Source organism: Fundulus heteroclitus, chromosome 16 (genome assembly GCF_011125445.2).
Source record: "Fundulus heteroclitus isolate FHET01 chromosome 16, MU-UCD_Fhet_4.1, whole genome shotgun sequence".
Lineage (NCBI taxonomy): Eukaryota > Metazoa > Chordata > Actinopteri > Cyprinodontiformes > Fundulidae > Fundulus > Fundulus heteroclitus.
In genome coordinates, this window is record NC_046376.1 from 36,682,324 (window position 1) to 36,698,533 (window position 16,210).

At 43.2% G+C, this 16,210-nt stretch overlaps 2 protein-coding genes across 2 annotated transcripts; one reads left to right on the forward strand and one right to left on the reverse strand.

Moving 5' to 3' along the window:
- Positions 1-434: 434 nt before the first annotated feature.
- On the reverse strand, positions 435-2,184 carry LOC118566323 (retinoid-inducible serine carboxypeptidase-like). The gene is made up of 4 exons (XM_036148032.1): positions 2,056-2,184; positions 1,727-1,866; positions 1,015-1,104; positions 435-620 (listed from the first exon to the last, which is right to left on the reverse strand). Exons 1-4 carry the CDS (start codon positions 2,114-2,116, stop codon positions 456-458), a joined length of 456 nt encoding a protein of 151 aa, XP_036003925.1. The 5' UTR covers positions 2,117-2,184; the 3' UTR covers positions 435-455.
- Positions 2,185-5,938: 3,754 nt separating this feature from the next.
- On the forward strand, positions 5,939-15,458 carry coil (coilin p80; the record flags this gene model as incomplete). The annotated part of the gene is given in 7 exon segments (XM_012880747.3): positions 5,939-6,139; positions 8,353-9,301; positions 10,118-10,207; positions 12,249-12,296; positions 14,098-14,167; positions 15,076-15,164; positions 15,354-15,458. Coding segments are annotated over 7 exon segments (1,495 nt in total), but the record flags the coding sequence as incomplete, so codon positions are not given.
- Between the last annotated feature and the right edge of the window lie 752 nt (positions 15,459-16,210).

Genomic DNA, 16,210 nt, shown 5'->3' on the forward strand with positions numbered 1-16,210 from the left:
GCAACAATACTTGTTGGAACTTTTCTGAATATTTGATAGTTTGATACATTTTAAAGTGACACCAGTGTTACAGTTGCACAGCATTAACATAAGAAAATTATTTTAGAATAATGGAGGAACTTTGACAGCTCAGAAAGACCACATTTGCTCAATTTTGTTTCCTGCATCTGGGTGAGGTCTCAATCTCAGTAACCATGTCAATCATGTGCTGCAAAGGGTTAAGAGATGTGCGGTTGTCATTTTAACTGCCTACTTTGAATTGTTTGGGATGGTAAAAAAAAACCTCTTCAAACTAAGATCTGTGAAGGAAGATGATGAAAATGTATTGACAATCAAACAATTGAATAAAAAGATAGAGTTCAACAACTAGTAAATAATTTCCTAAACCTCAGCTGAGCTATTTAAACAATATTACTCTTTGGGGTCATTTTAAAATGAAATAAAGTGATTGGAGGTTAACTGACCTGGAACTCGGGTATCCGCGTGAAGAAGTGTTTGAGCAGCACCAGCATGTCTGACGCCACAGTGGAAACGTTGGTGGCAAAGCCATCAGGCCGTTCAGCATAGCTAAAGCCAGTACCCACAGGGTTGTCCACAAATAACACACTGGCTGCCTGCACCTATGCAATGATGACAAGTTTTAATGTTTGGTTTTCATTTTTGTAAACCATAAAAATAAAAATAAAAAAATATATGGACTCCAGAAAAACAAACAAACAGACTTTAACCTATAAAAAGCCTTTATAAAAACAGCTTAAATTAGTAAGATATACAACGTACAATCAACTAAGCTACTGTCTAAGACCCTACCAAACCCTTCTCCAATAAAAGCTGTATACAGGAGTTACAACATGACAAAATGTGGAAACGTCCAAGAGGTGAAAGCTGAATTATACTTGCGCATTGGGCTGTTTTGCAGGTCAGAATGGACAGAATCCTTCTTCAAGACATGATCTTTGGAACACTCAAACTGATCACCTTAGTGCAACAAAGTATCTCTGATCATCATCTTACCCAGCTGGTCTTCCTGGGCTCTAGATCCCTGTTAAGTGGTCCGATCTCTTCAAAGTTGCCAAATCCACTTCCTGATCCTCCTGGCCCACCCTTCAAACACACAGCAGAATCATAATAGTAATAACAATCAACTTTACTAGTCATCACAACATTCATTCCAATGAAACCTGTCCTCTGAATTTAACCCATCGCTCAGGGAGCAGTGGGCTGCCACTGTGAGGTGCCTGGGGAGGACCCTGGGGTTGAGGGTCCATCTGTGGGAATCGAACCCAGAACCAAAACAACACTCTAACCACTAGGCTATCATTGCCCCAGAATCGTGTTCTATTCACTAACTGAATATAGATTAATTCTACACAGGCTGACGTTTGAATGCCTTTATTTCAGTAATTATGATGATTTTCTGCATACATCTAATGAAAATATGACACGTAAGATCAGAATATTAACTCAGACTACTAAAAACGTTTTAATACAGAAATGTGGGTTTAATCAAAAATGTGTTTAATGCTGCTTAAAGGTTGTCATTTTCAAAAGGTGCTTTTTATTTGACAGATTAACCTCATCGGTTCAAATATTCGAATTCATTGAACGCGACTATGGAGGAAAAACTGCTTTTCTGTGTGGGCTATCTCAGGCCGACACAAAGAGAAACAGAGCAGAACAAGCTGGTATGCATTTCTGTTTGGTTGGTTTATGTTTTATTTTTCACCTGCAGCCACATGACCAGCGGCAGATCCTGATACTGAGCAGACGGGTTGTCCGGATAATACAGCCACCAGAACATGTGGGCCCCGGGTCTCACTTCCACATAGTCCCACACTTCTTTACCCGGAAGCGGAGAGGAGAGCCCTGCAAACAATTCAGATACATCCTTGCCTTTCAACATATTAACTTTTGACGACCAATATGTCAAGCAAGTTCTTTACAAATATTTACTTTCGATTAACAGTCAGCAGAGTTAAAGGCTTTATAGGAGATGATCGCAAAACAATGGAGCGGTGGGTTCTAGTAATTTAGAATAAAATCCAGAAAGCATACCTGTGGAGAGGAGAACAGAGAGAAAAAAGAAGAAAATAAAGAGAGGTGCAAACAGAGCCATTGTTTCTTCCAGCCGCTCTGCTCTGATTCAGAAATCACATGACTGTAGCCCGAGTCAGCTGACCGACAGAGGGAGGAGGGGGGGGGGCGCGTGGTGAGAACACTGAGCTATATAATAAGAACAGGGTGAGAAAGAGAAAGAGAGAGAGAGAGAGAGAGAGAGAGAGAGAGAGAGAGAGAGAGAGAGAGAGAGAGAGAGAGAATTAAACTAAATGTTTAACTGGCATGCTAAGTATTTAGTTTACAAACTAAATATTAGCTTGCTGAATAAATATTTAGTTAGCGAGCTAAATATTTAGCTCCAAATTATACATTTAGTTTTCAAACTAAACATTTAATTTCTTAACTAAACATTTCATTTGCAAATTAAATTTTAAATTTGTAAACTAAATATTTAGCTCAATATTAATTATTTAGTTGTTTAGTGACAGACTGCTGCATCCTAGATACTCAAAGGAGCACTTCCGCGGGTCCTTCATCCATTTAGCTGCTGTTAGACTTTATAATCTCTGCTGCTCACACCAGATTCAATAAGTGTTTACAGCATGCTAATGGTCATTCTCGTTTGCCACCCGGGATGGACGTCATATTAGCCATAAACAATCGGTTCTTTCCATCAACAATGTCTTAGTCAAGTTTTTCTCCTTTCAAAATTAGAGGTACAGTGCGGAACTACTTTGATGCAGTGTGTAACCCGTGTTTACTTCCTAGTTCATGAGCCAATTATCTGAGAGTTCCCAGGGTTCCCAAAACAAAGGGCAGCATTTGGTATTTTATCCTGGCTAAAGAGCAGCAGCCTGCAAACATGGAAGCGAGTAAGAGAAGCTGACCAGAAAATGGCATAGTAGGCTGTTGCCAGTGGCAAGCTGTTGTGTATGTGTTATTCCAATTTAAAACATTAGGTTTCATTATTACTTAGCCCCCCTTCAAGTTTTCAGCTGGAAAAAATAGTATGGCATCTACACAGAAAAGAATAAGAGAGGAAATCAAATAGAAATTAAATCAAGATTTAGAACCAGTAAATTTGACGAGTAACATTATTGGATTTCATGTTCCCTCGCCCGGACACGGGTCACTGGGGCCCCACTCTGGAGCCAGGCCTGGAGGTGGGGCAAGTTGGCGAGCGAAGGTGGCTGATGGTGGCTGGGCTTTTGCCCATGGAGCCCGGTTGGGCTCAGCCCGAAGAGGTGACATGGGTCCCCCTTCTGATGGGCTCACCACCTATCGGAGGGGCCAAAGGGGTCGGGTGTGTTGTGCAATCGGTAGCAGTAGAGGGCGGGGGCCTTGGCGTTCTGATCCTTGGCTGCAGAAGCTGACTCTTGGGACGTGGAGTGTCACCTCTCTGGTGGGGAAGTAGCCTGAGCTAGTGCGCAAGGTTGAGAGGTTCCAACTAGAGATAGTCGGGCTCACCTTGACGCATGGCTCTGGCTCTGGAACCAGTCTCCTTGAGAGGGGTTGGACATTCTTCCACTCTGGAGTTGCCCCCGGTGAGAGGTGCCGAGCTGGGGTGGGCATACTTGTTGCCCCCCATCTCAGTGCCTGTACATTGGGGTTTTCCCCGGTGAACGAGAGGGTGGCCTCCCTCCGCATTCGTGTGGGGGGACGGGTTCTGACTGTTGTTTGTGCTCATGCGCCAAACAGCTGTTTAGATTACCCACCCTTTTTGGAGTCCTTGGAGGGGGTACTGGAGAGTGCCCCTCCTGGGGACTCCCTCGTTTTGCTGGAGGACTTCAACCCTCATGTGGGCAATGACAGTGGGACCTGGAGGGACGTGGTTGGGAGGAATGGCCCTCCTGATCTGAACTCGAGTGGTGTTCTGTTGTTGGACTTCTGTGCTTGTCATGGATTGTCCATCATGAACACCATGTTCAAGCATAAGGCTGTCCATATGTGCTCTTGGCACCAGGACACCCTAGGCCGTAGTTCATTGATCGACTTTGTTGTCGTTTAATCTGATCTGCGGCCGCATGTCTTGGACACTCGGGTGAAGAGAGGGGCGGAGCTCTCCACCGACCACTACCTGGTGGTGAGCTGGCTCCAATGGTGGGGGAAGGAAGCCGGTCAGACCGGGCAGGCCCAAACGTATTGTGAGGGTTTGCTGGGAACGTCTGGCAGAGTCCCCTGTGAGACGGAGCTTTAACTCCCACCTCCGGGAGAGCTTTGAACACCCCGATGGAGGCGGGGGACATTGAGTCTGAATGGACCATGTTCGGCGCCTCTATTGTTGAGGCGGCTAGTCGGAGCTGTGGCCACAAGATTGTCGGTGCATGTCGCGGCGGCAACCCTCGAACCTGCTGGTGGACACCAGCGGTGAGGGAAGCCGTCAAGCTGAAGAAGGAGTCCTACCAGGCTTTTATGGTCTGTGGGACTCCGGAAGCAGCTGATGTGTACCGGCAGCCGAAGCAGCAGGCGGCTCGGCTGGTCGCCGAGGCAAAAACTCGGCCGTGGGAAGAGTTCGGAGAGGCCATGGAGAAAGACTTCCGTACGGCTTCGAAGCGATTCTGGTCCACTCTCCGGCGTCTCAGGAGGGGGAAGCAGTGCAGTAACAACACTGTTTACAGTGGGGGTGGTGTGCTGCTGACCTCGACTCGGGACGTCGTGCTTCGGTGGGCAGAATACTTAGCAGACCTCCCTAATCCCACCAACACGTCTTCCATTGCGGAAGCAGAGCCTGAGGACTCTGGGTCACGTTCTCCCATCTCTGGTGCTGAGGTTGCCGAGGTTGTTAAAAAGCTCCTCGGTGGCAAGGCCCCGGGGGTGGATGAGATTCGCCCTGAGTACCTTAAGGCTCTGGATGTTGTGGGGCTGTGTTGGTTAACGCGGCTCTGCAGCATTGCGTGGACATCGGGGGCAGTTCCCCTGGATTGGCAGACTGGGGTGGTGGTCCCTCTAAGGGTGACCGGAGGGTGTGTTCCAACTACGGAGGAATCACACTCTTAAGCCTCCCTGGTAAGGTCTATTCAGGGGTTCTGGAAAGGAGGGTCCGTCGGATAGTTGAATCTCGGATTCAGGAAGAGCAGTGTGGTTTTCGTCCTGGCCGTGGAACACTGGATCAGCTCTACACCCTCAGCAGGATCCTGGAGGGGGCATGGGAGTTTGCCCAACCAGTCTACATGTGCTTTGGGGATCTGGAGAAGGCATTCGACCGTGTTCCCCGAGGGATCCTGTGGGGGGTACTTTGGGAGTATGGAGTACCGAGCCCTTTAATAAGGGCTGTCAGGTCTCTGTATGACCGGTGTCAGAGTCTGGTCCGCATTGCCGGAAGTAAGTTGGATCCGTTTTGGTGGTTTGGTGCTAAAAAATAGCAGATAAGGTGCGATGGGGGGAAAGGAAGATTGTTTCAAGGAGTTAAAAAGGCTGTAGGAGAAATGAGAACTGGAAGAAGGAAAGTGAAACTGGAAAGATTAATAACAAGAGTAAGAGTTGGACAGACAAGACTTAATTCTACATGTTTTAAAATATACATAAAAAAACATAATACAGTGAAATGTGACCTGTATTATGGGGGTGGGGGGGGGGGGGGGGGGTGAAAGAATAGAACAAGTTATATCGGAATATCAGAAATATGAGTAAGAAAGGAGATAAACGAGGAGATAATTTCAAAGGATTAAAATAAGGTTTAACATAATTCAAAGGGATTCAGGGTTATAGAATGAGTCCTCCTCCAGGCCTCTAAGGGGCGGTGTTGTTGAAGGTGCAGTCTCAGAAAGCTCCAGGCGGAAGTGTTGTTTGATGAACTAGCCGGGAGCGCGTGAATGGTGTGTTTTGGTGTCATGGCTGCTCACGGCAACAAGTATATTCGCCTCCGCTTGTTGTTTGACTACCCGCCGCCGGCCGCCGTAGGGTGCCGCATGTGTTTGCTGCTCGTGGACCTGAACACGTGCCGGGTGGTGGCGGACCTGGAGAGCATCATCAGGGAGAAGTTCGAGTTCAGCCGCAGCAGCATCCTGAGCCTCTTCATAGAGGAGTGCTACCTGCCGCACACGGAGAGCATCTACGTGGTGCGGGACAACGACAACGTCAGGTGCGTGTGGGGCTCTAAATCTGCTCGGCACTATCAGTACACCATCTTTACTTTAGATCCACCTTTATAAGGGTTCAGCCTTTTCATGTTTTGTCACGTTAGAACCACAAACCTCAATGCGTTTATTTCAGAGGCGTGCATGGGTTTAAAGTGGAAGGGAATGATACGGAGTTTGTAAAAATGTACAGATAAAAAACAGGAGGCATGGATTTATATTCGGCCCCTCTAAGTATGTACTTAAAGTAGTAAATCTTGTTCTGCAACTACAGCTGCAAGCCTTTCGCCGTATATATCCCCCAGTTTGCACCCTCAAAGACTGGATGTTATGTCTGTCCTTCGTAAACTAGCCCATCCTCGGCCATATTAGACTCAGAGTATCTGTGAACAAAGCAGTTTTTCATCGAGACTTTAGATGCCTCCCAACAGCTTTTCTTTCTGGAGGGCCCTGTGTTCAGCCTCTCTCATCCTCCCATCAGCTCTGAACTGCTACCCGTCTCTGCCGAAGAAATGCTCCCCTGCAGTCTGATGCTTTCACCACAAAGAGTTTCTTCAGGGTGATGTGCAGCTTAAACTTTCTTCTCCACGGCTTTTGCATGTCAGCCAAATATGTGGGTCTCATCTGACAAAGGTTCCTTCGGCTGTTTCCCTTTCATGACTCGTGGCACTCCTGAAGCTTAACTCTTGCCACTGTGGTATAAAGGAAATAAATGTGGAGTGCACAGCTATAGTTGTCCTACCAACAGATTCTGTCACCTGAGCTGTGGACCTCTGCAGCTCCTCCACTCCCACTTTTCTGTTTCTAGAAGTCAGGTGAAGAGGCAGCTGGAGAGACTGAACCAGAATAAAGATGGTGTCAGCCCCAGAGTCCTGAAGGTCTGTGCAGAGCAGCCCTCTGGGATTATACAACCTGACCAAGTAGAAGGATCCTGTATTACAGTATAGGATAGAATAGGTACTGAAGAAAACTCACCCATCAGTCCTGTTGCCCTGACATCCCACATCCCCCCTTCAGTTTGCTTATCGCCATGGAGTTGGAGTTGAAGACGGCGTCACACATCTGCTTCAACAAACCCATGATGATCGTGTTCTTTGATTTCTCCAGTGCATTTAATACAATTCAGTCTGATTTGCTTTGTCAGAAAGCCCAGAAGACTCAGATGCAGGCTGCAACAATGGTCTAGATCAGAGACTACTTGACACAGACCAGTCTGTAAGATTGAAGGGTTCAGCAGGGAGGCGTGGATGGAGGGGGAAAGTGGTGTGGGGGGGGGGGGGGGGGGGGGTCACGTTTGACCGGTTTTCCAAATATGGTTGTAGCCGATCAAAAGTGAAGTCAACTTGGTAGAGCTGCATATCATATCCACACCCAACCGTTTTACTGAGGAGGGACATTTGGCCTGACAAAACAACAAGCTGACATTATTTTTATTTTTTTTTATTCTTTGGAGCATTTACATATGCAGCAATCTCAACTACATGAAATGGTTTATACGGTTATGTCATGGCAGCTTTAAAGCAAAAACAACCTTGTGTTGTTATCCTTCCACTTCACTATTACCATTACACCGTTTTCTGTTAGCCTTTCACATAAAATCCAGCTAAAACAGGTAAGGCTTATGGCTATAACGTGACAAACTACAACATTTTAGGAGGTATGAACATTTGTACAAGACAGTATATGTGGGATCCTGTGAATTTAGTAGAGGACAGGGGTGTGACTGTTTAAAACATCTGCGTGACTGTTTAAAACATCTGCGTGACTGTTTAAAACATCTGCGTGACTGCTTAAAACATCTGCGTGACTGTTTAAAACATCTGCGTGACTGCTTAAAACATCTGCGTGACTGTTTAAAACATCTGCGTGACTGTTTAAAACATCTGTGTGACTGTGTAAAACATCTGTGTGACTGTTTAAAACATCTGTGTGACTGTTTAAAACATCTGCGTGACTGTTTAAAACATCTGTGTGACTTTTTAAAACATCTGTGTGACTTTTTAAAACATCTGTGTGACTGTTTAAAACATCTGTGTGACTGTTTAAAACATCTGCGTGACTGTTTAAAACATCTGTGTGACTGTGTAAAACATCTGTGTGACTGTGTAAAACATCTGTGTGACTGTTTAAAACATCTGTGTGACTGTTTAAAACATCTGCGTGACTGTTTAAAACATCTGTGTGACTTTTTAAAACATCTGTGTGTTTATGTGATCAGGGTGAAGGTGGAATGTCTGGCTCAGGTGAATGGACATGCTAGCTGTGCAGAGATGGCTAATGTAAACCGCAGCAAGAGGCGGCGAGAAGCAGGAGAGGATGGACCAGGAAACGGACCAATCATAGAGCACAAAAAAAAGAAGAAAAAGAAGTTAGATAGTGGCACAGCACATCAGTCAATTTTAGCTAAGGTTGAAAACAAGAAGAAGACGCCGCAAACAACGAATGCCACAAAACAGAAGAAGAAGAAGAAGAAGAAGGCAGTAAAGTCTGTGGATGATACCCATGCTGCTGTCCCTAAAGCAACTGCTTCCTCACACAAACCTCCAAGCCCTAAAAAGAACCCAGTGGGGAAAACAAAAAAAACAAAAGCTCCTTCATCAGATTCCAGCAGTTGCAGCAGTGACGAAGATGAAGCTTGTCACAAAAAAGGAGCCAAGAAACCCGGGGTCACTCCTGTTGCTTCAAAAGAACCTCTGAAACCCAAAGCCATCCTCAAAAAACCTCAACCGCCCTCATCATCTTCCTGTTCAGACACAGACTCCTCCTCAGATGAGGCCAACGGCCTAAAGGTCTCGCCCAAAAGCAAAGCTTTGTCCCCCGTCACCAACAACTCTAAAGCTTCTCAGGTGCAGTCGGCACACTGTGCTCAGAAAGAGGCTTCCAGCACAGAGGAGCCTGCTCACAAGCCGGTGATGGAGCCCCGCATCCACGACAGCGAGGAGGAGATCCAGCTTGTGATCCGACGGCCTCAGCAGCCTGTCCTGAACGTACCCAGCCAGGTCCCCTGGAGGGGCAAAGACAGGAGGTGGGCAGGAGCTGATCCTGGAGCTGGTCCTGCAGAGCGCAGCGGGGGAGCGGCTCATAGTGATGTGCAGGGCTTCAGTAATGGCCCCAAGGAGCCTTCTCACCACACTGATTCTCTGATCAACAGGTCGCTGGTTTTTCAGGTGTGTTTTCAAGTTTGCTCTTTTTCTGTTATCAGGACAGCTACAAACAGAAGGCTACCTTATGTTACATCCAAGGTTTTAACGTAGCAACCGATGTCTCTCATCTGAGCATATTTTCTTAGTGGGTTGTGTTTTTTTTTCTTTAAGAACTTTAACTTCCCCACAGGAGGGCAGTGTAGTATTTCTGTTAAAGTACCTTGGCTTAGAGAGTAAAAGTTAGTTAAAAATCCTGACCAGGCTGTAGGTGTCCTGTTTGAAGTTTGCCACGTCACTGCTGACTGTAATACATTTTACTGAGATAATGGATGGTAGACCAAGACAAAACCGTGCATAAGGGATTGGGCTTAGAAGCTGGTCACCTCTGACCAGCTCCTTTGTCCCTAAAAAGAAAAGGATTCCCACAGGATGACGTTTCCATTACCATTTCTCACAGTGTGGCTGAGTTTTAGTTTTTAGACTAGGTTTTATTTCAGTTTCAGATTAAGAAAGGACTGAATACAAATGCATGCCACATGTTTCAGATTTAAAAAAGGTAAAACTATATATATATATTTTTATTACTCAGAGCAAAATTATTTTAAGAAGTACTCTGAGTCAGCATAAGTTCAAAAAGAGGAAACCTGATTCATGTTGGAGTCTTCTGAGCCTTCAAAGCCATAGCTGGTCAAGGTTTTAGGAAAATGTATGCTATCAGCTTTATATCAGTCCTAACAGTTTAGACACAGATGCCTTTATTCATATGGCCATTAAAGCATCTGTTGGAAAATATGATGTATGGGCAGCTTCCTGACTGTCTGCATATGTTCCTTTGGGTAGAATGAAGCAGAACAAGTTCCTCAGAAGGACTACAGCTCCATGCCCCTGTTAGCTGGCCCTCCTCAGGTGGGCCAGAAGATTGCCTTTAAGGTAAGTTTGGTTCAACAAGTGCTAATGAATCAAGGCTGTTGACCACATTAAAATAAATCTTCTTTGTTTTGCAAAAAAAAATTAAAAACAAAAGTGTTTGATTAGTGTTTATTTGAACTTTTTCGACTGTTTCTTTTGATCAAATGCAAGGCTTGCTCTGTTGTTTTTACTGTTTTCACATCAAACATCAGGCAAAATAGCATTCCAGACACTTTAATGCATCATAGCTTCTTTCTGCACTGCTCCAATACTCTGTTCTATCTGCATAACCACATCAGTTTACGTTTATCTGTTGAAGAAACAGTTCACACAAAATAAGAAGGCATTAGTGTTCAACCCTACAAGCAACTTAAGGAAGTTTAACACATGAATGGCATTGATTTTCCATTTATTTTATCGAGGCTCATTTGGTTGAATTCCTGCCTCAGACTTTGCATATAATCACTTTAGAGGACGGGCTCAGCCTGCTGTGGAGCTCTTAGAATGCCAGTGGTACCAGAGCTCTGAACAATGTGGGTAGAATAACGGAGAACTGCCTCAAAACCCTTCAGCTTCACCACAGATCAACAAATAGGCAGTAGTAACTTGCTAAAATATGTGTACTGTGCCAAAGGCAGGTCAGTGACAGCAAGTCAACCAGTTTAAATGAACTCTACATATTCTGACTGGTTAAATATCAGCCACATGTGTTGGGACAGGGTAACCAAATATCAGTCTCTATGTATAAATTTGACCCTGTATAGATTAAATCTGCAACAAATTTACATTTTTCAACCTATTTTTTGTTTTTAAATTTCATGGTTGTTTGTATTATTGTTGCACGATGAAAAAAGAATGATAATACTAAATTAAGATAAAAAATGATAAAATAGACATAATAAAAATGGATCATGTGACAAAACATCTAGGACATTTGTTTTAGGGGATTTTCAAAGTCATTAAGACCCTGTTCCCACTGCAGACAAATGTGGCCTAAATATTATTTTTTAATTTTTATTTTGTTGTTGGTTGTCAAGTGACCAGGTCAGATATTTTAGGACAAGGAGGAACACTTAGATCTGGTCCAGCGATTTCCCCTCAGTACCTGCTGACACACTAAATGTTGACATTTTAAAGCTTAAAACATATTTGTCCCACATTTGCAGTACCAAATGTCTGGGCATGATGTCATTGTTATTGTTCTGTTGTGCATGCGGGTTGGTTTGGAGCCGCAAACAGTTGATGCTGGAGTCAGACATAGGAAGCATTTAAAAGTAATATGATCGACCTCGCCAAAAATCCGGGGCCTCATGTACGAGGTGTGTGTATTCACAAAAAACCTGCGGCGCAATGTTTAACGCCCACTTTGGCATGTACAAAAAAATTAACGTTGCATGAAAGTGTGCATAATCCATGCAGATATTTGACTAGCCGAGAAATTGTTCAGCAGCCATGCTACCTTCTTAATGAGTTGCTGATGTCGCTCAGGAAACTGTTGGTTTGCTGTAATTCACTACAGGTTTCCCTCGAGGTGTCTCTGTGAGTGTGACAGCTCCGTTGCCATGGTTATTTTACTTGTAGCAGGTGACTTCCAGGTATTTACTGATTTGCAGATGTAATTAGGGGCAAGGACAGGGTGGTCCTGGGTACACGTCCAAGAGCGTCCAATTCCACTCAAATTGGGATTTATCAAGGCAACGCATGCAGTGACGTGTTTACGCACGGTTTCGTACATCTTTATTTGTTTTTGCGCCACAGGTTTAAGGATTTTTCTGACCCACCAACATTTAGTATGAGAGCTGTGCACTCTTTCAGACGTGAGGCCCCTGATTTCAGCAAAAAATCGGAATTGAACATTAAGACCCACAGTGGGAACGTAGCCTAAGACATTTTACTCATATTTATACAGTTAGTGATTAATTAGCTGAAGAGAAAATCGTGTTCATGCTAAGAATAGAACTGCCATAGTCATTAACACTATTAAGATCAGCAAGAGGGAAAATCAGACTTGTATATTATTGCTAATTTCTCTCATCTTCTCCATCCTTTCATTTCCGAACAGTTGCTGGAGCTAACAGAGAACTACACACCAGAAGTATCTGAATATAAGGTGAGTAGAATCATCTTTGGCAAAGTCATTTACCATTTTTACTATAGATTAACAGTGCAACTACCTAGGCCTGTCGTGTTAAATAATAAGTCAATCACACGATAAATGAATTAATGTATCATGTAAATGAATTAAAATAAGCTTGATCATTTGCATATACATGCTCCCCCCTCCACTTTCTGAGACTGGATAACAAAAGGATTCAAGCACAGTGCATCTGTCTCTACTCGCCCTTCCCTTCTTGTTTCCTCGGTGTAGGAGGAGTTAGATCTTGTCAATTTTGCCCCCAGAAATCGGGGTAATCATAGCGGCAGTTGTCAGGGCAGGTTGTGGGAGGTGCATGCAGAATCGTGAAGGGGGGGGGGGGCGGGTTGTAACCACAAGGAGCATTGTGTGGTGCAGCTCAAAAGAGGGGCGCAAACCCAGCTTTTGTCAGGTAGGCACATCCTCAAAGTTGGTCATGAGAGCACTGTGAGGGAGGACTAAAGAAACGGCAATTTGAAAAGGAAAACATTTGAAAGGAAAGTGGAATTGGTGTCAAAGCCGAACATAACCGCTGCAGTGTGGGAGTTTTTTGGGTTTAAGCTAAATAATGGCAGGACCCCGCTTAATTTGTCTGAGCCTGTATGTCGAGAGAATAGGGCTGGACGATATATAAAAAAAGCTTATCGATTAAAAGAAAAATGCATATTTATCGATAAGTTTTGAAAATATTTAAAACCATATTTTTTGTGCAGCTCTGCCTGGACATTTTATGATATTGCTAAATGATTTAATTTTAATAAAGAACACAAACACAGAATTCCAATTAAATCTTTATTTAACCAACTTTTTTAACCATAACAGATTTTTTTTAAAGAAAAATAAGTTAAGAGACCTGAGTTATGTTATTAAATACTGACAAAGAATAAACTAAAGTGACCAGTAAAATGACCAAAATAAATATACCAATACCATTTTATCACAAAGAAGGGAGCCCAGTTTAGCTGCTATACCTGCTTTGTTTTGGAAGAAGCTCCGTAAGATTTCCCTGAAGATGACGCGTAGTGGCGCGGGGCTAAAACGGCTCGCACTGCTGCGGGTGTGAGCGGCTTACGTGATGAAACAAGTTGGTTGCGTTACCAGACTTTGTTTTTACCGGTTCCTTGCAAGTTTTACAAATCACTGTGGTTTATTTCTGTCAGAGTGGTGAACTAGTAAAACCCCGTTTTGGGACCGTTTCCTCCGCCGCTCCTTGCTGCAACATATTCACGTGCTCTGTGTTGTAGTTTGAGAGGGCGGCGCTTTGTGACGGTGTGCCTGGGTCCGCGATTACGATTGGTCGAGAGGAAGTAGTGACTGTAGCATCAACTAATAGGATAGGCTGAAAGAAAGGAAGGAAAACTCTCTATCGAAGTTTTATCGACCCTGTTTTTTCCTATCGTGCCACACGTCTATTGATCAATATATATTGTTATTGAATTATCGTCCAGCCCTACGAGAGAATATACTTGCGTTATTACCCCATTATCATATTAGTTGAAAAGGGTCTCCAAATGACAGTAATATGCTTTACCGCAATAATTTTTAGAAAAATGTATCGTCTAGCAAAATTTATCGCGACAGACCTAAGTGAGACGGAACAAAACTTCCAAGTTCTTGCTAGTTGATTCATAATTCTTCAAACATACGTTTCTTTAGAGAGATTGTTTCAGCCTGTTTCTTTACATGATGCAAGCGTTGGAATCCAAAGTCAAATTCCTTGTTTGTACCCTCACACTTGGTGAAATAAAGTTGATTTTGATGTTTCTTTATACACCAGGAGGGAAAAATTGTGAACTTTGATCCAACGACCAAACAGATTGAGCTTGAACTTCTAAATGCTTCACAAGGTAGGAACCATTTTTCGCAACAGTGCACAAAAAATGAAACACTCTAAACATAATAATGATGGTGATCTTTATTTTATTATATTAGCTAGGAAGATGGGAAATAGATATTACACTCACCACAGCCTTAACACGTGGCAGCAAAATAACATGTTGCAGAAACACGTGACAGTCATGACCAAAACATTTGGCCTGATGAAAATGTTCTGTTAATCCATCTTCCTCATTACTTGAACAGTTTTCTTTGTCATGCTGGAGATGAGCTTCTAGAATCAAGTTCTGATTGACGATGACCCATTCATGCTCATTGTTGCTTGGAGTTGATGGGTTTCTGTTTATTCCTTTGCTTTTTGATCACATAGCCAACATTTTAATGTTTTGTTTTTGAAACTTCTGGACCACCTTTGTCTTGTGACTTGGCACTCCATCATTCCGCTTCCTGGATTTTTAGGTTAAGTTTCTCATGGAGGACACTACTGAGCTTCGTCATTAGAGACAGGAAGTTTTGTAGCACCCTCCTCGGGATGGGAGGTTCTAGCTCATGCTGGATCCCTTCTGAGGTTCAGAAGCTTTCCCCGGTACGATATTTCACCCTGTTAAGAGTTTTAGCACATCTTTTATAGAAATCCATCTGACAACTTGAGAGATGGATTTCAGCTGGACCTTTTCACAACTTTATCTCCCTCAACAAATGGGAGCTCAATGTCACTGCAGGATATTTCGTTTTCACACTATTTTCTTGTGGTCAGAAAATAAATGTTTTCTTCATTAAACCAAATGGGCTTCATGGGTTGAAGCCTAAAGAAAAAGCTGCATTAGTGGAACATGGTGCATCATTATCAGAACACATTTCCTATGATTGTGTGTAGTATATGTGATTTACTTGCTTCTGTTGCACACTCCTCCACCAGCTCCTGCTGAACCAGGCAAGTTTGACCTGGTCTATCAGAATCCAGATGGCTCAGAAAGTGTGGAGTACGCTGTGCAGAGAGGATCTTCGGTAAGATGCGTAACCTTCTATGACTGTTTCCATGGCTGCGATGAAGCATCTTGTGTTTGGTGTGATTAAAACTGAATTATTTGTAGAATCTCTCATTTTTTTGCAGACAATCATTTGAGTATTTTAGTAACAGTCATTGAATAAATCCTTATTCGAATTCAACAGCCCTCTTCATTGTTTCTCCTGCAGGTGATGGAACGATGGGAGTCTCTGCTGGAGCCGAGACTGATCATTTAGATATAGAAATGTTTTACTTTGTTTATTAGATTTAATAAATTTGCTTTTGTCAACCTACATATATTTTGAGACCTATTCTTTTCTAGAATTGTGATTTTATTCTTTGTATATTCATGCAAGTATGATTGAAGTATACAGGTACATCTAAAAACATTAGAATATTACCTGAAAGTACAATATTTTTACCAGTCATAAATAATAATACAAAATCATTACACATAGTTAAATATTCTAAGCCTTTGTTTTGAGTAATTTTGATGATTATGGCTAATAGATAAGGAAAACAAAAAATTCAGTATCTCAGAAAAATTGGATCACTGTGAAAAAGTTAATTATTGGAAACTCATGGTGTCACACCCTAATCAGCTTATCTCAAAGCACCTGCAAAGGTTTCCTTAGTTTTCAAATGGTCTCTGGGTCAGTAGGTGACAGAATCAAGGGGAAGAGTACTGACTGGACAGATGTCCAGAAGACAGTCATTGACACCCTTCACAAAGAGGGGAAGACACTCTGCATCCAAGCATATTAACAAAAAAGTGAGTGGAAAGAAGGCATGTGGTAGTGCACCAGAATCAGAGAGAACCACAGCCTTGAAATCCATTCAAGAATTTGGGGAAGATTCACAAGGGAGTATACTGAGGCTAGAGTCTGTGCCTCAAGAGCTAATACTACATATGGACTACAAGAGGTTCACATGGCAGAATAATTTGTCTGATTTTTGCCCTAATCTTCCCCTTCTCACATGCCCCGACTATCGAGGTAGGTCTTAAGATAATCTTAAGATAATGGTGTGTTAAGAGTGATCTGGT

Excerpts from the sequence above, each read along its gene's own strand:
- LOC118566323 (XM_036148032.1), bottom strand. The coding sequence starts at position 2,116 with ATGGCTCTGTTTGCACCTCTCTTTATTTTCTTCTTTTTTCTCTCTGTT. Across the intron at positions 1,867-2,055 it reads CTCTGTTCTCCTCTCCACAG|GGCTCTCCTCTCCGCTTCCG; the intron begins GTATGCTTTCTG and ends AATTGTTTGCAG. Across the intron at positions 1,105-1,726 it reads CGCTGGTCATGTGGCTGCAG|GGTGGGCCAGGAGGATCAGG; the intron begins GTGAAAAATAAA and ends GTGTGTTTGAAG.